This window comes from Oncorhynchus mykiss, chromosome 16 (genome assembly GCF_057628025.1).
Source record: "Oncorhynchus mykiss isolate SJ-2025 chromosome 16, ASM5762802v1, whole genome shotgun sequence".
In the NCBI taxonomy this organism is placed as follows: domain Eukaryota; kingdom Metazoa; phylum Chordata; class Actinopteri; order Salmoniformes; family Salmonidae; genus Oncorhynchus; species Oncorhynchus mykiss.
In genome coordinates this window covers 60,929,229-60,954,981 of record NC_143037.1, presented here as the reverse complement: position 1 = coordinate 60,954,981, position 25,753 = coordinate 60,929,229, and the positions used below count along the sequence as shown (strand labels likewise).

General features: G+C 40.9%; 2 protein-coding genes across 6 annotated transcripts; both read right to left on the bottom strand.

Moving 5' to 3' along the window:
• Positions 1-4,205: 4,205 nt before the first annotated feature.
• LOC110492406 (dual specificity protein phosphatase 7) lies at positions 4,206-12,155 on the bottom strand. Its single transcript, XM_021566699.3, has 3 exons — positions 11,396-12,155; positions 10,352-10,780; positions 4,206-6,599 (listed from the first exon to the last, which is right to left on the bottom strand). The coding sequence occupies exons 1-3, from the start codon at positions 11,760-11,762 to the stop codon at positions 6,289-6,291; spliced, it is 1,107 nt and encodes a 368-aa protein (XP_021422374.1). The 5' UTR covers positions 11,763-12,155; the 3' UTR covers positions 4,206-6,288.
• A 3,751-nt stretch (positions 12,156-15,906) lies between these two features.
• LOC110492405 (5-aminolevulinate synthase, non-specific, mitochondrial) lies at positions 15,907-24,918 on the bottom strand. Of its 5 annotated transcripts, none has more exons than XM_036947381.2 (12): positions 24,757-24,843; positions 23,544-23,673; positions 22,988-23,187; positions 22,640-22,816; positions 22,330-22,461; positions 20,845-21,067; positions 20,475-20,659; positions 20,124-20,303; positions 19,762-19,926; positions 19,292-19,560; positions 16,434-16,596; positions 15,907-16,193 (listed from the first exon to the last, which is right to left on the bottom strand). In XM_036947381.2, exons 3-12 carry the CDS (start codon positions 23,169-23,171, stop codon positions 16,033-16,035), a joined length of 1,839 nt encoding a protein of 612 aa, XP_036803276.2. In that variant the 5' UTR covers positions 23,172-23,187; positions 23,544-23,673; positions 24,757-24,843; the 3' UTR covers positions 15,907-16,032. The 5 variants fall into 5 exon arrangements, with proteins under 5 accessions (XP_036803276.2, XP_021422373.3, XP_021422370.3 ...); XM_021566698.3 differs by having other exon boundaries at positions 24,173-24,776; XM_021566695.3 differs by lacking the exon at positions 23,544-23,673 and having other exon boundaries at positions 24,757-24,918.
• Between the last annotated feature and the right edge of the window lie 835 nt (positions 24,919-25,753).

Sequence of the window (25,753 nt, the reverse complement as noted above, 5' to 3'; positions counted from 1 at the left end):
ACATATGTAAAAGTGGGCCATTTTTAAGCACTTTTCTGAGATTCTTGATTGTTTTTATTGCTTTACTGGGAGGCTTATCAGAGGTAGGCATGACAGTGATCGTTGCAAGGTGAGCTGCACACAGTAGACTTTCTACTAGGGCAAACCGCCTAAGTGCTAACAGTATAACTCAGGTTCATATATATATATTACTTACATTATGATTGTCAAAGCTCCTGGGATAATGTACATTTGCCGCAGCACTACAACAACTCAGCGACACAACGGTAGGGATGATCTAAGCAGGGTTTGGGTCCCTGATAGATCATTGTCTCAATGCAAATGCTCAGACATGGTCCAGGAGCCAAGACGATTTGGATGGAATCCCTCATTTCTGTAGAGCATCTTCTGTTTCCCAAAGGTGTCATAGTTCTCTATAAAAGTTACACCAACAGAGCTACAGTAGTCTTTTAGCCAGGTGTATAATGCCCGTAGTCTGCTGAATCTTTCACAGGCGCGGGCCAGCGATGGTCCCGGGCCTGAAATAATTGCCGGCTTTTAAAAATCTTTCTGTAATCACCCCAAGAACAGGAAATAACATAGTGACGACAGTGCATTACATTCCAATGTGGTGCATGTATAATTCTGTGAAATGATCGCTAAAGAATGTAAACATGATGTCCATATAAACGATGTGACCTCAGTGGCAGCAGAAAGGTGACTTCAACTCCTTGTTGCTTTTATCTTGTTTGACCACTATTACTATTTCCTCACTGGCAGTGCAGAGGCAATTGATGAGCATTATTTGTATTGTCTGACACTACCATGTCCTCACTAGCGTAAAACAGATTACAACAAATTCCCTGGCATCTAGTACATGCGGATTGGTTCAGATCAATAAGACCCAGTTCATCACGTATTGTATGTAAATAAGATTACATCCAGATCACATCCAGCTATGAGGCCTAATTCAGCCTCTATCTCTCTATACTGGCTAACTAAGGTAGGACAAATCAACATGAGACAGGGAAAAACAACATGATGTCATTCCTGCACGTTTTGCCAAATTGTGAGATTAGGATTATTCTACACGGCCATCCCTGAGAACATCTCCCTTCCACAGACAAAGCGTGACCAGGGAAAAATCCTCCCAGCGATGATAATATTGATTCAGATGAGATTCTCTTTCACACTGGAAAAGCTCAATGGTCTGACAAAGAACAGGGAATGAACAGAGCCAGCAACTGTAGATAGTAGATAGTACTTCATTCAATATTTTAATCTAATTTATTTTCATGATTGAAGTGAATATTGGATCATTGTTGTACTAGTGTAGAGTTGTTATTTCTAAAATGAATGGGCTTTAGGAGTACTTTATAATGTCAGCCTTGGAGGAACTTTTGAAAGTTATACAGTAAGTTAACACATACTATTATCCCATTAGTCAGACCTCTCTTTAAAATGTGATTAATCTCTCAGAAACTCTCCAGGTTCAATGAAGGATAAATAAATAAGTAAATGATTCCAGACATATTTGTGCCATTGAGTCAGTGGTAGCTGTGAGATTCTCTTACTGTCATGCAATGTGCTGAATGTGAGGCCTGTGGATGTGCTTAACCACAGCAGGTGTGGAGCAGTTTCTTCTCTCTTTTTCTTTCAAACAAACACACAAAAACATTGTCTCTCCTACCCCCTCTCTCTCTCTCTCTCTCTCCCTCCCTCCCTCTCCACCCTCCCGCTCTCTCCCTAAAACCCTGTCAGTCTCAGGGAACATCTGCTTCCCTTGCCACCACTGCTGAGCAAGCAGTGACTTAACCTCTGCTTCCTCTCGCTAGTGATTACAACAACAGGACAAAAATACTCCACTAATCTCTTTCAGAGTACATTGACTGAGACATAGGGCTGGAAAGAGGCTATATGCCTTCTTAAGAACGTTAAATGTGCCACGATGGATAATGAATAAATCAATGATGTCATGTTACCCAGAAGTAAATAACGTTTCTGTGTTCTAAGGTTCACTTTAAATGCTCTCACACAAAGGCTAGTACCCTAGCAGATTACACTCCCATACTCTTTGTTCTCTCACGTTTAATCCAATTGTACAAATATGAGTCGAACGTGAATGATTCATCAGGAATTCCTTGAAAACATATGGTTGAACATAATGCTCTGGAGAATTCCATAGCAACTGTAAGAGCAGAAGGCAATGGGTTGAAGTGGAATTATGCGATACCACAGATGAGGTCTGCCTCAAAAGATAAGGTGGTATATAATTCTATAATGGAGGCATACCTTTTACACATCAAAGGTCTGGGAATTTACACATAGGAAGTGTTATAGTATCTACTAATTAACACTGAATGTTTTGCTGTAGGGAGATTCTATCCCCTCAAACTTGGAAGGGTGAAAACTCTCATTTTTTGCCCCACTATTCTTCTTGATCAGGGCAGGGTACTTCCCCTTATCCCCTTGCAGTGTTAAGTTGCCGTGGGAGCTATCTCAATCATCATTATATCACTCCGGATGTGCCTCAGTCCTAAACCTCATTGGCCAGTCTATTGAGCCTACATTGTCTGTCCCATTAACAGCCCAGAGCGTCAGACGTCTGCTCTTTTATCTGCCACGCAAGGCTGCCATGGCAGGCCGGGACTGCAGGTATGAAACCATGACCTCTGCCTGGCCTAGCCCTAGCCGTGGGTGGGTGGCTCTGAGACATAATCACAGGTGTTTCCCTGCAGGTATGCAGCCAGCCAGGTTCAGTCATGCTGGGAAACCTGCCAGACACCGGGAGTTTTATTGTCGTAACTGCAAGGTGTTGCTAGGCAAGTCTGGTCTTGCGCTGTTGTGCTTCTTTCAAAGAAAGACAGTGGTGGGGGAGAAGGAGATTTCTGTCTTGACATTGGGGAATAAACTTGAAAGAAACAAATGTTCTTTCATTTAGTTATTTTAAGAACTTTTTAGTACTCCACTTACAAAGATGGAACTGGACAAGAAACAACCCATGCCTAGCCTACTCCGTTTTAAAACCACATTCATAGTAAGCTCTGATACTCTGCTGTCATTAGTTCATGAGTAGGCTATACTGTAATGTAACTAAGCCCTGCAGCAGTCCTCAACAGGACTCTTCACACTTCATTTTCTTCAGCTTAGCTCCGGGCTACGATTATTGGAAGCCTCATTTCATAACCGGTTCTTCTTAGATAGAGAGATTGCCTGAGAATCATGTCTGTTTTGGCACAGGTCAGAAGTGGGAGGAATGTAGAAATCTGCTAAAACAAGTGCATCAGGCCAGGGTTTGGAGGAGCTGAGGTGAGGCTTGCAGAGGGCTAGTCTCAGGCTAATCATAGGTCATTGGTAATGAAACCCTTGAGGTAGGGATATTTCTATGATAAGGGGACATCATTTTTGCCAATAATTAACATCAAGTTAAGTATGCTACTCAATATGTTGTTATGAGATGTGAGTTTCTGTGTGCGCTAATGTCAACATATCCATTATTTCATACTCTGAGAACATTCTATTCTCAACATATTTCATGGATATCCTAACCCCTACTCTCAATGTGCTTTAGCTAGTGGGTTACAAGACCCCCACATCACCCTCCCAAAATGTCCAACAGGAACCGAGGATGTAGTGGCAAGCTTTCATTTCCTTTTTTCAAATGAGACAAAGCAGCTTTTGGATATGAGAAAAACAGGAAATTACTGAATTTACCCAACAAACACTGAAACGTTCAGTCTGAGAATGAGACATCAGCTCAACATCCATTAAAAAAAGTTATTCTTAGCAAGGATATTAGTCATCAAGTAGAACGGGCCTTAATTGTCACGAAATGCACATATTCCAGCTCTATGCTGTCTCATCTTCCTATTCTCTCCAAGTAGGGTGACTTTGAGTGAGTGACTGGGAGGGGAAGTGACTGTGTTGTGGTTTCAGAGACCCGTCCATCTCTGCATCTGACGTCCTGCATGGCCACAACAGACAGTGTGAATATCTCACCACACCTACAGCCTTGGGCATTGTGCTACACAACACAACACAGACAGACAGAGGCTATCCCACAGCCTACTAAAATAAAGCACCTGGCTGACTCTGCACTGGACTTGATATTCTTCATTGTGGATGTTGAGTCATTGAGTGTTGACTGAAAGTAGCCTAAGCTTTAGCACGGCAGTAGACCTGAATAACAATAAGACAGTAATAATAACACAAGAATACATAGCACATTTAAAGGTAAAAAATATACAATATATTTGTTGTATAAACTTGTACATAAATGTATTGTACATTTAGTTTTACATACACTATACATACTGTAATTGGGTCAATTTAACTTCACATCCTTCATGATTCAGAGAAAAGGTCCCCCGTTACCAAGCGAATCTTATGTACATATTTTACAAACACATGCCAAATAAACACAGCCCTTTGATTTATTTCAGAGGCTGTAACAAAATACAGATATGTTATATAAAATCCCTGAAAATGTCTCTCCATGAGGTAAGAACACATTTAGCATCATCTTCAATCGGTTCATTTCATTCCCTCTCTCTCATTCACTAAACCATTCAACTTTGAGCCGACTCGTTCCGAGACATTACTGGCAAAAACAGAACGGATCAAAACACACTGCATGCATCCCTTAACATGGTTCTGCTAAAGGAAGAGTAGCTGCAGGCTGAAGATTGTGTCTATACATGACTTATCCATGACTTAATAAACAAGGTTCAAATGTCCATTATGGATCATAACTACAAGTCGTGAATTTCAAGCATGGCATATGACAATCCTATACTATATCCAGGTTAAGACAGTTAAGTGTTATGTTAACTTAGAAGGTGTGATAAAGGCCACAGGAACAACAGGCAGAAGAGGTACAGAACAGAAATTCAACTTGATTACATGCAGACAATGAAATGCTATTATAATTATTACAATTTACATGAGCTTTACAAAACAAAACTATAGGTGTTTCATCTTTAACATTTTGCAGAGGGTCTCAGTTCAACAAAGATAAAAGGGTAATGCTCTGACATACTGTATTGCATTCCTACATGATCAAATGTTTACTCTGAAGATGACACAAAAGTAGGGAAAATAGCATAGCACTTGTCAACTACTGTTTTCCAAGATCACTCCATTCTGATGTTAAGAGCGAGAGCTGCAAATGAAGACGTTTAAAACAGTCATCAACAGGAACGTTACAGTCATCAACGGGAACGTTACAGCCATCAACGGGAACGTTACAGTCATCAACGGGAACGTTACAGCCATCAACGGGAACGTTACAGCCATCAACAGGAACGTTACAGCCATCAACGGGAACGTTACAGCCATCAACGGGAACGTTACAGTCATCAACGGGAACGTTACAGTCATCAACGGGAACGTTACAGTCATCAACGGGAATGTTACAGCCATCAACAGGAACGTTACAATCATCAACAGGAATGTTAGTCATCAACAGGAACGTTACAGCCATCAACAGGAACGTTACAGCCATCAACAGGAACGTTACAGCCATCAACAGGAATGTTACAGTCATCAACAGGAATGTTAGTCATCAACAGGAACGTTACAGCCATCAACAGGAACGTTACAGTCATCAACAGGAATGTTACAGCCATCAACAGGAACGTTAAAGCCATCAAAAGGAACGTTACAGTCATCAAAAGGAACGTTACAGTCATCAAAAGGAACGTTACAGTCATCAAAAGGAACGTTACAGCCATCAAAAGGAACGTTACAGCCATCAACAGGAACGTTACAGCCATCAAAAGGAACGTTACAGTCATCAAAATGAACGTTACAGTCATTCAAGGCCAACTTAAAGTAGCCCCATCTCCTCAGCAAAAGTACCATTCAAAAGAATCTCTCTTTGGTCCCAGAAAACATTGATTCACATTCTCCATGGCCAACCTCTTCCTTCAGACCAACGCATTAGCCACATTTGTTAGGAAAACAACTGACACATCCACATTACAGCTGGAGAATATGAAATAACAGTTAAACCATCTCAGAGTTAGCTCATAATAATGACATTTCCTGCAATAACCATACCATTATTCACTATTATAGACGATAAGGCATCAGAGCGTGGACCAAACAAAGTATGTACTTTTTTAAAGCATACTGGGGAGCCTCCAGTAAAAATCCATACTTCAATCACTTGCACGACAGGTGAGCCTCCTCAGTCTCTCTCTACCAGCTGCAGTTCCAGGACTCTTTTCCTTTTCCTGACAGGCTACAAAAGACCATGTAGACACCGATGAAGCAACATGGCCGCTAAACCCTGCCTTCTCCGTCTCCTCACGTCGACTCCAGAGTGTCCAACTGGAACACGTTGTGATTGGTCGGCGTGGTGAAGTAGAGCTGCTCATTGGAGGAGGAGCGGTTGTCACACAGACTGTGCAGCCCCAGTGTCCTCTCGAAGTCCAGCAGTTGGCCCATGAAGTTGAAGTTGGGGGAGATGTTGGACTTCTTCCTCTTGACAAAGTCATAGGCGTCATTGAGAGACAGGTTGAGCCTCTGCATCAAGTAGGCCACGGTCACGGTCACAGAGCGGCTGATACCAGCCAGACAGTGTACCAGGACGCCACACTGCTTGGACCGAGCCTCATCTACAAGTGAGGAAGAAGGTCAACATGAGTCACATAAGACTGGTTTTATGATCAGATCCCACATAGACTTCAGACTCTCAGAGCTTGATAGTGTGTTCATAAGGTTCAACACACAATAGCTAACATGTAGGCCTGCTTCTTATTGTTTTCTCATGAGGATCAAGGGAGACCGTAAGTAGACCTTTATCTTTGTTGAATGACATCTCCATTTGTCAAAGGAAATATAATTTATAGTGAGTTAATCCCAGCAGGGTGAAACGCCCTGGACTCCACCACAACCAGGATACATCAGAGTTAGACTCATGACCTGATAACCAAACACAGGCAGCCATAGAGAGTGGAAGCCATGTTTCTTTCCTCTACCACTAACCCAATCGACAAACTGGTGCACAACAAGCTAGGAATCACCACTTGTACAAACATACATAACCTAGAAGGTTTCCGGTGCTGTTGTGGGTTTCTGTAAGTTAGGGTTCCCCAACTTGGCCCTCCCAAGTTATCTGAGCAAAAAAATAAATTATTATTTACATTTTGGGGGGACATAAAAGACTAAAAACACCAGTAAATCAGCTCCAGGTTTAATGTTGGAAATCTGCTCAAAAGTATTTCCATGCATAATAAAGAGATAACGTAAACTCACCCCATTCTGTACAAATGTGCACAACCGCGACATTCAAACGAGGCTGCAAAGAAAACTAACGGGACTGTAGCGACTGTGTGGACTTCAAGATCTGGGGTGTGAACTACGTTTCTATTTAAGCGTTGATCGACATGGTAATGGCTCTATAGTATTGGAGAAAGTTGAAAAAAACTGAGCCTCCATTAAATCGTGATGTATCATGCCATAACGTACAGCAAGCATAAAGCAACTATTTCTGTCTTACAATCTCTCTCCACCAGGTGTAGCACTTCTCTCATCCTTTAAAAACAAGAAAGGGACAGGGACAGGGTAAGGGGGATACCTAGTCATATTTTGCGTTATCACTGCAAGCTATCATGACTCTCAAAAGACAATGTTTACTTCTGAAGATCACTTTAGCACCGCCCTAAAAACCCGATTCAAATTCGACACAAACCTTCAAATAGGTATGTAAGGACACATTATATAAACTCTGTATAGTGTTTTATTTACATTTTAGAAGAGATAAGGTGATAAGTTGGACAGATCGAGTGAAAAAATGCCATTTTCCCACACGACATCTCTCCTTCTCACTATCACGTTTTAGTTTTGCATCCCCACCCGCCATTTTTAAAAAGACCCGACGGAGCTCATTGCCTTCGTGAATCATGCAGAAACGGACAGCGTTTAGGTCATTTCATTGATTCTGTTGGAAAGGGGAGAAATTGTGCTTTACAATGGTATTGATAATACAGTTGATCTGGAAGTATTACGTTTTTGGGGCACTAAAATAAGGTCAATTGTATGGACCAAGGCGATGTACAAGAGTGAGTTTACATTATACCTTCAGCAAGTATTCATACCCCTTGACTTATTCCACATTTTGTTGTGTAACAGCCTGTATTCATATTGGATGAAATAAGATTTTTTTTACCTCACCCATCTACACACAATACCCCATAATGTTGCAAATGTATTAAAAATGAAAGTATTCACACCCCTGAGTCAATACTTAGTAGAAGTACCTTCGGCAGCGATTACAGATGTGAATATAATTTGGTAAGAACTTTTCCACGATTTTTCTTTTCAAAACTTATTCAAGCTCTGTCAAATTGGTTGTTGATGATTGCTAGACAACCATTTTCAGGTCTTGACATAGATTTTCAAATAGATTTAAGTCAAAACTGTAACTCGGTCACTCAGGAACATTCACTGTCTTCTTAATAAGCAACTCGTGTAGATTTGGCCTTGTGTTTTAGGTTATTGTCCTGCTGAAAGGTGAATTAATTTCCCAGTGTCTGGTGGAGGGCAGACTCAACAAGGTTTTCCTCTAGGATTTTGCCTGTGCTTAGTTACATTCTGTTTATTTTTTTATCCTGAAAACTCCCCTGCCCTTAATGATTACAAGCAAGCATACCGATAACAATTACAAGCAAGCATACCCATAACATGATGCAGCCCCCGCTATGCTTGAAAATATGGAGTGTGGTACTCAGTAATGTGTTGTTTGGATTTGCCCCAACATAACACTTTATATTCAGGAAAAAAAAATGTAATTGCCTTGCCACATTTTTTACAATTACTTTAGAGCCTTGTTGCAAACAAGATGCATGTTTTGGAATATCTTTATTCTGTACAGACTTCCTTCTTTTCATTAGTAATGTGGAGTAACTACAATGTTGTTGATCCATCCCCAGTCTTCTCCTATCACAGCCATTAAAATCTGTAAAGTCACCATTGGCCTCATGGTGAAATACCTGAGCGGTTTCCTTCCTCTCCGGCAACTGAGTTACGAAGGACGCCTGTATCTTTGTAGTGACTGGGTGTATTGATACACCATGAAAAGTGTCATTACCAACTTCACCATGCTCAAAGGGATATTCAGTATCTGCTTTTTTATTTATTTAAATCTACCAATAGGTGCCCTTCTTTGTGAGACATTGGAAAACCTTCCTGGTCTTTGTGGATGAATCAGTGTTCGAAATTCACTGCTTGGCTGAGGGACCTTACAGATAATTTTGTGTGTGGGGTAGAGATGAGGTAGTCATTCAAAAGTCATGTTAAACACTATCATTGCACACAGAGTGAGCCCAGAGTGAGCCCATGCAACTTGTGAAGAACATTTTTACTCCTGAACTTATTTAGGCTTGCTATAACATAGGGGTTGAATACATATTGACTCAAGGCATTTCAGCTTTTAATTTTTAATTAATTAGTACAAATTTAGAAAAACATAATTCCACTTTGACAATATGGGGTATTGTCTGTAGGCCTGCGACAAAACATCTCAATTCAATTAATTTTAAATTCAGGCTGTAACACAACAAAATTAGGAAAAAGTCAAGGGGTGTGAATACTTTCTGAAGGCATTGTATGTGACCTTATACAAACGTAAGCAAGGTTTGGGCTAATTGCAGTCTATTTGTAGACTACAAATGATTTGCAATCATGTTCTGGCCCCCTGTCCATATGCTCAAGAAACAAATCACCCCCCAGCTGAATGTAGCTGATCCCTGCTGTAAGTTCTGCTGTAAGTTCTGCTGTAAGTTCTGCTGTAAGTTCTTTTTTAAAGATTTGTTTTCCATCCTTAAATAACAGACATACTGTATGACACTAACAATGATCCAGGAAGTTCATCAGCAGCACAGGTATTGTCCCTTGTGACGAGCAACTGCGACTTTAGTCCAGCTCTCTTTTTGACCAATACATACCCGAAGAGAGGTGGTGGTGGACCAATATATCGATTTTTTTTTATTTTATAGAGAGAAAACAATTAAAAAGAAGACACCAATAGGCAGTTATGTTGACATTTGTAACCAGATGTGAAAATAAAAGTAAAAGCCATAGCTTCATCACACAAGGGGGTTTCAGTGATGAGCAATACCACTGGGTATACCAGGAACTTAGCGGTAACAATGATTCAAATCATAATACAAATATGACTAAAATACACCAAGAACATTAGGTGGAGAGCAAACCACTTCCTCTTTCTCACTGTAATTCACAGAAGTGTATCATATACTAGGTATGCCCGTGTTTCTTTTCCTACAGGCTTCGTTCTCCACAGATAGTCATTTTTGGAACACAATGTGATCTATCATGTTCTCCCCCACACAGTAAGTCAGCTACTCACCGATGAAGGATATGGCCTCTGGAAAGAACTGGGACAAGTTCTGACTCCAGTGGTCCGAGATGGGGATCTGCTTGTACGTAAAGAGGCCGTCATGTTCAAACATGTTGGGGAGATTGGGCGTGACGTTCAGGATGTACTTGATGTTGTACTGGCCCAGCACGTCCAGGTTGGTGGAGTCTTTGGCACAGCCCAGGTAAAGGAAGGGGAGGATCTGGACTGGGAAGGCAGGTTGGATGTTGGGAAGGGGGCTCTCCTCAGACTCTGTGGCGCTGCTCGGTTCACGGTCCGATTCACCATCTGAGAGGTCGGAACTGATCCGGAGACTTCCGAAGCCTAGGACAGAGAGGGGGGGAGAGGAGCTGGGACAGGAGCTGTCCAGGAGGGTTTCACAGTGCTCTGGGTACTCGGTCTGAAACTTCCCAAATCCCCCTGAGATCAAAATAACCAAGGAGTTATAAAATTGTGTATGTGTTGTCCTGTGTATGACAGCCAAGCATTATATTCATATAATTATTATTATTATTAAAACTGTAACAGAACAGAGATTGGGGTCAAATATTATTTGTTAGAGTTTAAATATAATGACTGACAAGTGGTCAAATTAAGTAATAGGCTGTGTACTACGTTTTGTTTACTATGAATAACATGTTAATAACATGTGAATAGGACTGACTCAATAACAATTGTATGCTATCTATACCATTACTGAAAACTGTATGGGCAATAGTTATTTCCTACACAGCAGAACATTCATGAAATGCATGCCCTTTTCCAACAGTAGCAAAACATGGCGTAGCCATTTTGGAATTTTAATTGAGATTCTCAGTCACACTACTTCTCAAAGTTTGAGAGACAATAGAAGTGGGCTACCTTCAAAACTATGCTGTATTGTATATACTATCTATATAATTAAAATGGATTGATTTGAGTTGTTTGTCTAAAGTATATTTTAAACCTACTTTATATACAGTGCACGGAAAGTTAGATAAGGAACAATCTACATATCCTATTAAAAAACAATATAAAGGCAAAAATGTAACTTGCCTTCCAGGTAATATGCTTTACATCCGTCGTCCCATAGTTTCTGAAGAAGTAGTCCCAGAACCGAGCCAGTGGCCCCATCCTGCCAGTCCACAGTGCACTCATCATACAGAATCACTGTATCTGTACTGCAACGTCTAACGAATTTCTCCTTGTCTTCGTGGTTCGGTATGATAGTTCGGATGGGTATGTTGCCCTTCTTAAACCTTCGCAGCATCAATGCTGGAATTGCCAAATTGATCGCCGTTTCTATGTGGGATGATTCGTAAAGCTCGTGCGATCGGCAGTCCAACAAAAGCAGCGAACTTCCCCCGGATTCCAACTCGAGTTGAAGCCATTCTACGCTTTTACTTTCAGTCACATTAGTCATATCGAACTAAATATCATGTTACATTCATGCAGGTAGGCTAATACACAAACGACGCTACATTGTACACCAAGAGACGAATGACTATTTCGAGGAGAAACACTGGAACATGTAAACTCAAACATCAAAGCTCAAATGTTTTTTAAAACATGTATCAAATTACCGGTTTGAGCGGGAGCGTTGATTTCCCTCTAACCACATATACACGCCCAGGTAAGCAACTCCTGCATTTGTTCCTATGCAATAATAACACCAGACATTAACACGAACTATTCGACACTGACAGTCGCACTACTTGGAGCACGTTCTCCCTTTGCCATTCCGATGCAGAGGAAATGTACTTGACAGCGGAGCAACTCAAGAGAGGGAGGTGCTTGCTTCAGGATTTAAAGACATAGATGGAGATTGCAACATTTAGTTTGTAATCCCTCCTCTAGGCTATTACTGTGTAATAAATAACCTATTTGAAAGTGTATTATAATTGTATTATTATTTTAATGTTATTTTATTATTAAATTAGGTATACAGAAAATGCATTATTCTATCAATCTTTGAATGATCAAAATATATATTTTTTCACTCGTTAATTATGTTTAATATGTAGGCTATGCAACATAAACCTGCTCTTTTCTTATTTGTCTGCAGTGATGTTTTTTTTTTGGTCATGTGTGGTCATATCATTGTAAATATTTGCATATGATAATAAACACTGAGGACCACAGGTTAGCCTATTGACCTTTTTACATGGATGCTGGCCAAAACAAAATATTTGAGATGCTATCATCCTGTAACGCCATTGAACCTCATCCTCTCCAGTCTCATAGCATGGTATGCTGGGGTAACACTATTTGGATAGTCCCAAGTAGATGTTCTGTAAATGTTCGATAACTGTCAACAACATTTCAACTATCCATTAAAACTAAACCCCCTAACCTTAGCCCTGATCCTAACCATAACCCCTACGCTTATTCTAAACCTAATTTAGTAAGCAGTTGCTTATCAACATATAGTTTGTTGATAGTATAACCATCTGTAGATCATCTATATGGGAATATCCAAATAAAGTGTGACCCATGCGGGTTCTGAAAAGGGGTTGTTGGTGGGGGAAAAATCCCCTAAATTGGCTGCTTTCCTTTGATCATTTTTAATAGAATTCCACCCAATTATCTGTGTGCAGTATGCTGTCTGTGGATGTTCCTTCCTCTCGCTCAAAACATAGCCTGCACCCACCCGTCCCCTACCCTCTGATTTTACCCCGTCATTATGGCATTCATCATCTGTGATCAGAGACATAGTGTAGTGAATGTTACATTCATATAATGCTAAGGCCCTGATTATCTTAGCCACTAACCTTTTCAGAAACACTGGCCTGGCCAACATGTTTGTCCTGCCAGAAGACATCTCTGGCTCTCTTTCTTTCTGAAAAGGAAGCACAGGATGTCTTTTGTTATAATCACAGAGGATTACAAAGATGATGATTGCAGTGGAACGAATCCCCAGGACCACCACTGATGAGTGTGTACTTGTGCTTGAGATAACGAGCGTGTGTGTGTGCACGTGAGTGGGAGAGACACGGAGTTCTCTCCTCAGAGTGCAGTGCAGAGCCGTGGGCCGCTGATATTCCCTGATAAGGAACTGCAGGGTGTGCATTTACACTATGATGAATGATGTGAGTGTAAGAAAATGAGGTCAAATACGATACAGAACGTAGTGTACAGAAGGCTCTACCAAGTGCACTAAGGTGGAAAGTTTACTCTGTGAATGACATTCTGGAGGACGAAATTAGAGCCTGGGATTGGGTTTGCGTTTTGGGATTGAGACATTTACTTGATTCAGCAGCTTTGATTCACCAGCTTTTGAGCCCATATCATAAAAAAACATGGTAATTACTAGGGAAATGCCATACATGCATATTTCAAAGTAACCCCATTTAAAAACATTGTTCCACCACACAACATTAGCAGCCACATGCATACGTTTTCATTTTAAATGCATATCATAATTACATTTACATTTGTCATTTAGCAGACACTCTTATCCAGAGCGATTTACAGTTAGTGCATTCATCCTATGATGGCTAGGTGGGACAACCACATATCACAGGCATAGAAAGTACAGTTTTCCTCAACAATGTAGCCATCGGGGGTCAACTGCTAATTAAATGCACTCTGAATAATGCTATGTGTACCTTTGCCAGATGACTGCTCTCTTGCATCCAACTACATACAAGAAACAATAATATATTATACGAACAAATCTGAACTCAAAATTACTTAAAAAGAGGGTATAAACAGTCTCTCAATGCTGAAGTGGCATGAGACTCTCACTATGATCAATTAGGCCTGGCTTTGCATGAGTGGTGCTGGTCACCGGACAAGTGCACTCGGAGAAGCATTTCAATTACATAATACTCTCAGAACGTGAGCTCATGGTAATACTCTGTCGCTCTCTCGCTTTCTTAGGAACAGCAGGATATATCTTTGATTTGCCTGGATACTGACTTTGCATGTTTGAGATCGCAGCTTTGAACCATCTCACGCACCACATTTGGGCACAAACTCTTTTCTTGTGCAGATGTTAAGTGTGTAGCTAACCCTCGTAAATAACAGAGATGTGTTTTTTCTCCTCATAAATGTAACATATTGGAAATTATGAAGGCCTTTGGCTCATGGTGCCTACCAGTTAACCATCACGTTGTTAAACAGCTTCCACCATACACTAGAAAATGTGGTCACCTGATGAGACATTATTTCTTTAACATTTATATCCTGAAAAATTGACATGATCAATTTGGAACTATTGAGAAGAAAACAGTCTATATGTTATGGTATGCCTTCAAAACATTGACAAAGCTTCAAAACCAAGTTAAGAAAAAAAGTCATAATATCCTGTTGTATTACCCCACCTAGTGGCACATTGCAGTTGCTGCACACACAGTAGATGAGAGGAATAATTGTAGTATGAGAGACACAACTCTAGGAAATAAGATGCACTGCTATTCCCTCTGGTGGAAAGAAAGGCATGTTGAAGGTACTGATCAGTTAGTTATACACCTCAATGACTGACCTACAAGGCAATAGTAATATGCTACTACTTTCACAATGGTATTCAAACTTTGATAGCATGTCAAATAGGACCCAAGTAATACAACATTTAAAAGGCACTCACACATCTGAGCAATCTCTTTGCAGGTGCATGGCAACCGTTGAACAAGATGAAGGAAAAAGGAAACCGCACACTGCTCTTGGTAGGATCACTGATATTTAATAAGCTTTACGTATCGGCCTCACAGCCTTCGTGATAAAAGGGACTCATGACCAAGTTGCCTTATGAATATGATGTGCAAAACTAAGGAACAAATCAATATTTCATGTTACGTTTACCGTTTGAAAAAGACCCTATGGGGTTTTGAAAGAAGACAAACAGTGAACGATGTGTAATGTTCTGGAGTGTTGACTCTCCATTTGAAGTCCTCTAAACCCAGATTAGTTAGAATGAAAACAGTTCAAACAGAGTATAGTAAATCCAAGCATAGTAAATGTATAGTAAATCCAAGCATAGTAAATATATAGTAAATCCAAGCATAGTAAATGTATAGTAAATCCAAGCATAGTAAATGTATAGCAAATGTTCTGCTCCATCTGGGAGCCTTTAGCTTATGCTAAATGAGCAAATATTGAAGGCACAAAGCAGAATGAGTGTGAGGGGGCACAATGCCACATTTTTCAGCATGTTAAAACACAGTTAAGGCGCCAATCGTACTCAAATTGGAGTAATGGCTCAATGGAATTATTGGGGGAAATAGGAACACCCCATGGTTAACATCGACCAGGACTAACTAGCAACTTCTGAAAAACATTGGATGTCATCCATTTCTGACTAAAATGCATAGAGAAAATAGTTCTCAAAAGTGTGTTCTGACAGTGGTTTCAGATTTGCTCAATCACTCTGGTGATGCGTGTGTTAGAGCAAAGGGCATGTTTAACGTTTGTCAAGGCTGACATTTGGTTGAGAGACAATGTTACATCATTTCCACGTTCCCAAAGTGATAATAAAGATAATTTTCCCTGTCAACCCTGACCTTATCTTTTCAAAAAATAAATTGTAGTAACAGAACAGTTGCTCAAGAAATACAATAGCAAAAGTATAACTTTCTGCAAACATTTATTTGTAATGAATAATATTTCATACATGGTGATGGAGTTGTACATTGATAAGATAATAAATATCTTAAATAGAGATTTGATATGGGGAAGGGGTATATAATTAACTTTTAGGCTCTGGCTGATATCATGTGACTCATGCCGGTGAAGAACGACCGCTCTCTCTCAGTCATCAGCTCAAAGTGGAGAGGCTGCTGGCAGAAGTTACACTCCCCTGACGAGTGAGGTTTTAGCTCCAGACCCACCTCCTTCCAGGCCTTCACCAGACGTTCTGTGGCCAGGAACACATTCACATGTAATGGATCACATTTTAGTTGTACTTTATTAAAAAAAAATAACATACAAGAAACACTATAGCAGATTCTTACTTGAGTTCTGAATGCAGTCAGCATGGACAGATTTATCCCACCAAATGGAGGCCATTTTAGCAACATTGAATAAGTTAAAATCATACAAATCCAAAACTATTACATGCTAAAAACCACAAAATCTCATTGGGGCGTGTGCTTACCGACAAAGTACTGCATCATCTGGGGAGTGTGGTGTGGGGTGGGGGCGATGCGGAGGACCTCCTCTCCCTGAGCCACAGTGGGGTAGTTGATGGCCTGCACATAGATGTAGTAGCGAGACATCATGATGTCACACACCTCTGTGTTCTTGGCTGCGTCCGCCACCTGCAACAAGGGGTCAAAGATGAATCCTCAGGTGATAAATTAGAAAACATTTTAAGCATGAAATATAACAGCCACTGTTGATAGAATGTCCCTTCTCTTGTTTCCATGGTTTAAAACTTGATTAACTTCTTGGTGACAGGGGGGCAGTATTGAGTAGCTTGGATGAATAAGGTGCCCAGAGTAAACTGCCTGCTACTCTGTCCCAGATGCTAATATATGCATATTATTAGTAGTATTGGATATAAAACACTGACGTTTCTAAAACTGTTTGAATGATGTCTGTGAGTATAACATGAGTATAACAGAACTCATATGGCAGGCAAAAATCCAACCAGGAAGTGGGAAATCTGAGGCTTGTAGTTTTTTAACTCAGCCCCTATTGTAGATACAGTGGGATGGATATTGGTTATGTTGCACTTCTTAAGGATTCCACTAGATGTCGACAGTCTTTAGAACTTTGTTTGAGGCTTCTACTGTGACGTGGCACCGAATGAAAGGAATGAGCCAGGTGTCTGGCAGAGTGCCACAGGCTCTGAGGCGCGGTCACGAGAGAGTTGGCTCTTGTTCCATTGCTTTTCTACAGACACAGGAATTCTCCGGTTGGAACATTATTGAAGATTTATGATGAAAACATCCTAAAGATTGATTCTATACTTAGTTTGACAAGTTTCTACGGGCTGTAACGGAACATTTTGAACTTTTTGTCCGAAGTTCGGCGCGACCTGAACGCGCTTTTGGATTTGTTTACCAAACGCCTTAACAAAAGATGCTATTTGGACATAAATGGACATTATCGAACAAAACAAACATTTATTGTGGAACTGCGATTCCTGGGAGTGCATTCTGATGAAGATCAAAGGTAAGTGAATATTTATAATGCTATTTCTGACTAATGTTGACTACCCAATATGGCGGATATCTTTTTGGCTGCTTTGTTGTCTGAACGCTGTACTCAGATTATTGCATGGTTTGCTTTTTCCGTAAAGTTCTTTTGAAATCTGACACAGCGGTTGCATGAACCTTTTTAGGATAGGGGGCAGCATTTTCACTTGTGAACTGCCTCTCTGTCCCAGATGCTATTATATGCATATTATTATTATTATTATTATTATTATTGGATAGAAAATGCTCTGAAATTTCTAAAACTAGATGTCAACCGTCTTTAGCTCCCGACAGAGTTACCTCTTGTTCCAGTGCTTTTCTTCAGACATAGGAATTCTCCGGTTGGAAGCTTATTGATGTTTTATGTTAAAAACATCCTAAAGATTGATTCCATACATCGTCTGACTTGTTTCTACGACCTGTAACGGAACTTTGAGTTTTTGTCTGGACGAAGTGCTTGCGCCTCATGAAGATGGATTACTGGGCTGAACACGCTAACAACAAGTGGCTATTTGGACATAAATTATGGACTTTATGGAACAAATCACTAATGTATTGTCGAACTGGGAGTGCCTTCTGATGAAGATCAAAGGTAAGTGAATATTTATGGTGTTCTCTCTAACTTCTGTTGACTCCAAAATGGCGGATATTTCTCTGGCTGGATCGTGCTATGAGTGCCGTTCTCAGATTATGCTTTTTCCGTAAAGTTTTTTTGAAATCTGACACAGTGGTTGCATTAAGGAGAAGTCTGTCTTTAATTCTGTGAATAACAATTGTATCTTTTATCAATGTTTATTATGAGTATTTCTGCAAAATCACCGGATGTTTTGGAATCAAAACATTACTGCACGTAATGCACCAATGTAAACTGAGATTTTTGGATATAAATATCACATTATCGAACAAAACATACATGTATTGTGTAACATGATGTCCTATGAGTGTCATCTGATGAAGATCATCAAAGGTTAGTGATTCATTTTATCTATATTTCTGCTTTTTGTGACTCCTATCTTTGGCTGGAAAAATGGCTGTGTGTTTTTCTGACTTGGCGAGGACTTAAGCAGAACATATGATTATTTTTTGAAATCCGACACGATTGGTAGATTAACACGTTTATCTTTCATTTGCTGTATTTGTTAATGTGTGAAAGTTACATATTTCTAAAAAAATATTTTTGAATTTCGCGCACTGCCTTTTCAGCGGAATGTTGTCGATCAGTTCCACTAGCGGAACACCTGCGCTAGAAAGGTTATGGATAAGTATATCTCTAATTCAATGTATAACATGTGTATTTTTATCAACATCTATGAGTATTTCTGTAAATAGATGTGGCTCTCTGCACAATCACTGCATGTTTTAGAACTACTGAACGTAACGCGCCAATGTAAAATGAGATTTTTTTTTATATAAATATGCACTTTATCGAACAAAACATACATGTATTGTGTAACATGATGTCCTATGAGTGTCATCTGATGAAGATCAAAGGTTTGTGATTAATTTTCTCTCTATTTGTGCTTTTTGTGACTCCTCTCTTTGGCTGGAAAAATGGCTGTGTTTTTCTGTGAGTTGGTGGTGACCTAACAATCGTTTGTGGTGCTTTCGCTGTAAAGCATTTTTGAAATCAGACACTGTCGCTGGATTAACGAGAATTGTATCTTTTAAAATGGTGTAAAATACTTGTATGCTTGAGGAATTTGAATTATGAGATTTTTGTTTTGAATTTGGCGCCCTGCACTTTCACTGGCTGTTGGCGAGGTGGGACGCTGCCGTCCCACATATCCCAGAGAGGTTAACAGGCCTGTCTTACACGGACAGGGATGATGTGGCTGGGGCAGTAGACAACGGGCAGGCCCGAATCCATCAGCATCTGGCGAAGCAGCTTGACGTTCCTCTGGTGTTTCCTGCGCAGCACACGGCCCTCCTCCCCCTTCAGGGTGTGGATGGACTCCCGGGCCCCAGCCAGCAGCATGGGTGGCAGGGAGGTAGTGAAAATGAAGCCTGCTGCGTAGGAGCGCACCGTGTCCACCAGGGCATTGGTACCAGCGATGTAGCCGCCCACACAGCCAAATGCCTTTCCTGGATGGGGGAATGAATATACGAGGTAAGGTATAAACTAGGTAAAGATGTTTTAAATTTATCTAATGGTCTGGGTGAGTTAAATATTTGATCACAACAATATTAATTTGAAGGGGGTGGGGGGAGTGTAAGACAATTACCTACAAAGGTGCTATAGCAATGACATCTTATAATTTATAAGCTAGCCCCAAGTCATCTTACCGAGAGTTCCTGAGATTATGTCCATTTTGTGCATGACGCCGTCCCTGTCGCCGATGCCGCCTCCCCTGGCCCCATACAAGCCAACAGCATGTACCTCGTCCACAAACGTAATGGCCCCAAACTCATGGGACACGTCACACATCTCATCCAGAGGACACACAGCGCCTAGAAAACAACCACAATACAACCTCCATTAGATTCCCACAATCAGATTTGATAACAGGCAAGTTTTGCATATGCAGTACACATCAGGAAAAGTGCTTTCTTTACATATTTTTGGTTCTAATTCTGTCTCTAATGTTTTGTTTAAATTTAAAAATAATAATATTGATTTTTTTAAATGCAACAAATCGTAAACCCACCATCCATGGAGTGCACGGTCTCAAAGGCCACGATCTTGGGCGTGGCAGGGTCAGATTTCTGCAGCAGCTCTCGTAAATGGTTGACATCGTTGTGACGGAAGATGAACTTCTTGGCCCCGCTGTTCCTTATACCCTGGATCATCGATGCATGGTTCCCTGCATCGGAGTAGATCTCACAACCTGGGAACAGGAACATTTGTTGTTGTTTTTATACAGAATTTTGTCCATTAGCATGTAATATAATGTAAAGTGGAGAATCAGTCATTTTTTAGCTACTATAGAACATGGAATGAAGAAGTGTATGAAAAACTACTAGGTTTGAGTCCGTTGTTTCAGAATCCGTATCAGTACCTGGGAGAATCTTAGCCAGAGTGAATAACGTGGAGTCATTGGCCACGAAGCAGGAAGTGAAGAGCAGCGCAGCGTCTTTGCCATGCAGGTCGGCCAGCTCGTACTCCAGGTCCACATGGAACTTACTGGTCCCTGAGATGTTCCGTGTTCCTCCAGCTCCTGCCCCGTGCTTCTGTAATGTATCCCTAAAGAAAGAGAAGAGGCCTTTGATAAGAAATTGTCTTCTTTGGAAAACTACAAGTGGATCTCCACATTTCTAAGATAGTGTTATAACTGCATGCCTATGGCTAGGATCTGACGCCCATCTAGTCAACCTCCATCCATCTTAAACAACCATCTACATTTACTGTGACCCGCATGACCCACACACATGATGGCTTGGTTGACGCGGGGGTGTCGGCTCATGCCCAGGTAGTCGTTACTGCACCACACAGAAACGTCTCTCTTGATGAGGAGCGACTCAGAGTAGTCGTCTGCCATGGGAAAGGACGTGGCGCGCCGGTTCACTGTCTTAAACACCCGGTAGCTGTGATCCTTCTTTCTGGCATCGATCTTCTTCTCAAAGAACTTGTCGTAGTGGAAGTTGGCAGATGCTGCAAAATAAATACGATGTGTAAGGTTTTGTGACTGTAGTTTGGATGCAGCCTCTAAAATCAGGGGTACCCAAACAATTGTTACACAAAAATATAATATGTAGCCCCAAGAAATGTTCCCTCTAATTCCGCTGAGCACAAACTTCAACGTTGTGAAAATTCTGTGCAACTTCCGGCGCATGTTTACAGTTAACACTGGAGGGTGTGCCGGCTTTAAGTTACAGTTTTAACAGTGAGGAAGTAGGCTACCGTGGCTATTTGATCATAATGTAGGCTTACCAGAGTGGCCTACCAAAAAAAAATATGGCGAAAATGCATCACACAACATTTGAACATGAAAATAGCAGTTCTATCATTCAGCCTACAGTAACAGCCAATGTGTGGTGTTTAAAGATGTAGGGCTTGACATTAACCTGTTTCTCCACTTGTCCTTGAGACAAGGAGGTGACTGAACATTTTGTTGTGTTGTTTGATTCAAGAAACGACTTTACAAAATAAAATGAATTATTATTCCCATGCCATTATTACAAAGAATCAGACAAATTATGCCACCCTCTGCCTATTGGCTACGTAGCTTATTCAAATCTGTCTCAAAATACAACACTTCCCCTTTAAGACATAAAAAAATATCTTTACATTACTCACTTTTCAAAGACAGCTAGAAATGTACACGTTTTGTGCCCTTGTAGGAAGCAGTAACTCCCACATTGCGGACTACAAATTAGCTTTAATTGGGCTAATAACTCTAACTAGCAAAGAATATGAACAAATGTGCACTTGCGGCTACAATACATGCAGCTTTCGCTTTGATCTCAAAACAAGCACAACCGCTCATGCTGTAAAACAGTCCAGTTCAAAGTGAATGGCCAACATTTGTTGGCAATGGTCTATTTGCATATAGGCGTACTGCAGCTCTGATTGGTTATGGCGCAGCGATTTGTGTAGAGTATGGGCCTGAGTAGTGCCTGTCAATGCAATAGAATCATAGTCTCCGCTGCATTCTGCCTACAACAAAATATCTTGCAGTTAGTTTTGCATACTAAGTCTTGTATAGTTTGTTTTCTTTCAGTATGTTGCATTGAAAGTGGCTAATAGTGTTGATTCCATCACAATTCCCACAGTAAAGGGAAAGTTGACAGTGTTAAGTAACAGGGAAAATGCTAGAAAGTTGAAGGAAGTAGAATCTCATGCTTCTCTACGCACGCAGCTTAGAAGAAAAATTTGCCCCAAGTGTAAGAGGATACATGTGAGCAGGTGCTTACCTTTGGGTAGGTTGTCTAGCAGTAAGTGAGAAACCTTGGGGGTGCGCTGTTTCAGCATGTTTTTCAGGGTGCCTAGGTCAGCCCTGTCAGCGTTGATCAGGTCCACCACAGTGGGATCCAATTGGGACTTTTCTGTATCAATAAAGGGGGATAAACACTGTTAAAGAGTGATCAACTAGACTCCGTCTATGACACATTTTCACTATGACAAATTCCTTGAAAGGTGACTATCCATAACAAGCTTTATTAACACACTGACCTCTGCTTACACAACTGAGTGGAGAAGGTCAAAGACAGGTCACATGTTTACCTGTGTGGACGGTGCTCCTGTCCTGTACGTCCTCTGACAGCTCGATGCAGGCCTCCCTCACCACGCTGGTGTTCTTCTGCACCATCTCAGCCGCCAGGAAGGGGCATTTGGAGCCCACGGGCTGGCCAGCATGGGGCATGGGGTGGCCCGGGGGCAGCTGGACCCCCTTCTCTGACTCTACAGTGACAACAAGAGGAGGATTTATATTTGATTAACTTAAATACATGAATTTTTCTTCAAGCAAGATTAGTAAAATAGCACAACATTGCATCTCTATGCAATAAATCCATAATGTAGCCCATCTAAAACCATTTATAATAAGTGACTATGGGGAACTAATGTGCTCACCATCGTTTGTTGGTGTGGACACTGAGACTGAAGAGGAGAGAGCTCTGACCAGAGGGCGTGAGGCCAGATCCATCATCACAGGGCACTTCAGTGCATAGCCAACCAGGGATGACTTCCCTGCCAGCTGCAGGAACACCCGGGGCACCATAGTCAGGAAGGGGCATCGGCGGATAACAGTGTCCATCTTAGACCCTCTGAATCTGGGAAGGAGAAAGGAAGAGATGTTGGTCTAGCCTATCACCGGAATCAAAAAATATTTCCTTTCTGGTCCCAGATTGACAGCGGATCGGATGGATGGTAGAGCTTGGTGCATTTGGTGAGCAGGTGAAATATGATCAGGGGAGATCTATTTATATAAGCTGGGGGGGGGGGGGGGTCAGAGAGGGCTACCACACTAAGCTGTCTGTGTAGGCTACTTTTGACTATCATCACAGTTTTTATTTTTTCACCTTTATTTAATTAGGCAGGTCAGTTAAGAACAAATTCTTATTTTCAATGACAGCCTAGGAACAGTGGGTTAACTGCCTTGTTCATGGGCAGAACAACAGATTTTTACCTTGTCAGCTCGGGGATTCGATCTTGCAAACTTTCCGTTACTAGTCCAACGTTCTAACCACTAGGCTACCTGCCGCCCCACATGAGGTCAAATTAGAGTCACCAGGCTTTCATCTCTAGTTGCGCGCCAACTTCAAACAAAACATGAAAATGAAGAGCAGGAAAATAAAATTAATATTCTAATGAAACAAAAACTTTGTCCAAAAACAATTAGTCCTCAAGAGATCTAAAAAGAGACCAGACATTTAGACAAGACAAGGTATTATGAATATGAACAACCAAAATAAAGCCTATCATGAGCATAAAGATCAATGCCAAGATGTTGAAATTCATAAAAGTCCAAATAGTCTCAGCCATTAAGAACGAACAAACATTCCTTACCTGAAAAAATCCCATTCCACTTTGACCGAACAGAAGGAAAATAACTTTCTAAACATGACTGAACAGATACTAAGCTAACCAACATACAGAGAAGAGTATATGTAAAATGCTCATAGCCCGAGGCATCACTTTCGTTCAGCTTGTAGTCAGCTGCCCTTGACATGAGGAAAAACAGGAGGGCCACTCAAGAGCCTGCCTGAAACCATGGACAACAACACATAAGACTACAACAGCTGAGAGGATACTTACCAAACAAAAAGACAGCACAACCATCTGTCTGTTCAAGTGAATCATTGTAATATAACCTAGGACTACCATCCCATCTATATATTCCCTCTTTATCAAACCAGGGGCTGAGGGTGGGTCCATGTTGCATCACAGCTCATGTAATGCAAAGACCCACTGACACTGTATGCACAGCCACAGCCATTGCCAGTCTTTGTTAAATAGTAACTATGGTCTGACTATCTAGCAACAAGTCAGGTGAGGTACCTCTACCCTCTTTCCCCCAACATTTACACACAAACAAAAATCGGAGCCATGCTCTACTTCTAATACCCTTCTATTTGGCAGCGTCCACAACGTGATAACGTCTCTACTTTCTCTCTGATTAGCAGCGAAAAGAGATCAAGGTCAAACTTGTCTGATTATTATCCAGACTGTCTGTGGCTAGCTAACCAGCTAACGTTAGTTGTGGATAACTGATGGAGAATGCGCATGCTACAACAGTCCAGCGAAGCCACTACCTGGCATAAGCAAGCTGGCTAGCTAGCTACCTAGTTAAACGGTGCACATTCCGTGCAGTTATTGGTTTTCAAATAGCGTTTGTTTACCAATTGAAGTTTCTCTGGTCTCGTTCTCACACTCTGCCTGGGTTTCAACAGCACTCTGTCCGATGACGTCGGCGCTGTTTTACACGCAAGGAGCCACGCCTGCCAAAGGGTCGTCAATAGCTGCTCTAGCCATTAAGTCATAAACCCCGCCCATTTCAATTTATCTTCTTAACATTTTATTTTAAACCTAACCCTAACCACACTGCCAACCGTATACCTAACCTTAAATTAATACCAAAAAGCAAACGTTTTTTTTGTTTGGGTGCCAATTTTGACTTTGTAACTCTGAAATCTGACTTTGTAGTTAAGTGTTTCATAATGAAAATGATGTTTCATAAGCACCAATGATCACTGTCTCCATCTGGTGGCACATACTAGTCATTATATGGTGTTACATATTATTGTTTAAAAACGTTTTCATGACCACATTACAATAGCAAAAATGGTATAGAAAAATGGTACTCACAGAAGGAAACGGGTGGAGGCATTAACTTTGACTAGTGGCCACAAGAAGCTGGGTGCACAATTACTAGCAGCTAGTGTCTGTATATCACAGTGCCTAAATACACCGACAGGATTTGATTGATGATATCATAGCATTGTCCTCTATGGAAAGTAAAGTCTGCAACGCCTCCCTAGAACTAGACCAGTCAATACTTCCATGAGACCAAAACAACTTTAGACAATACTTCACCCCAACCTACAGTTGAAGTCGGAAGATTACATACACTTAGGTTGGAGTCATTAAAACTAATTTTTCAACCACTCCACAAATTTCTTGATAACAAACTATAGTTTTTGCAAGTCGGTTAGGACATCTACTTTGTGCATGACACATAGTATTTTTCCAACAATTGTTTACAGATTATTTCACTTATAACTCACTGTATCACAATTCCAGAGGGTCAGAAGTTAACATACACTAAATTGACTGTGCCTTCAGCTTGGAAAATTCCAGAAAATTATGTCCATCACTATGGCCATCACAAAGCCTTGA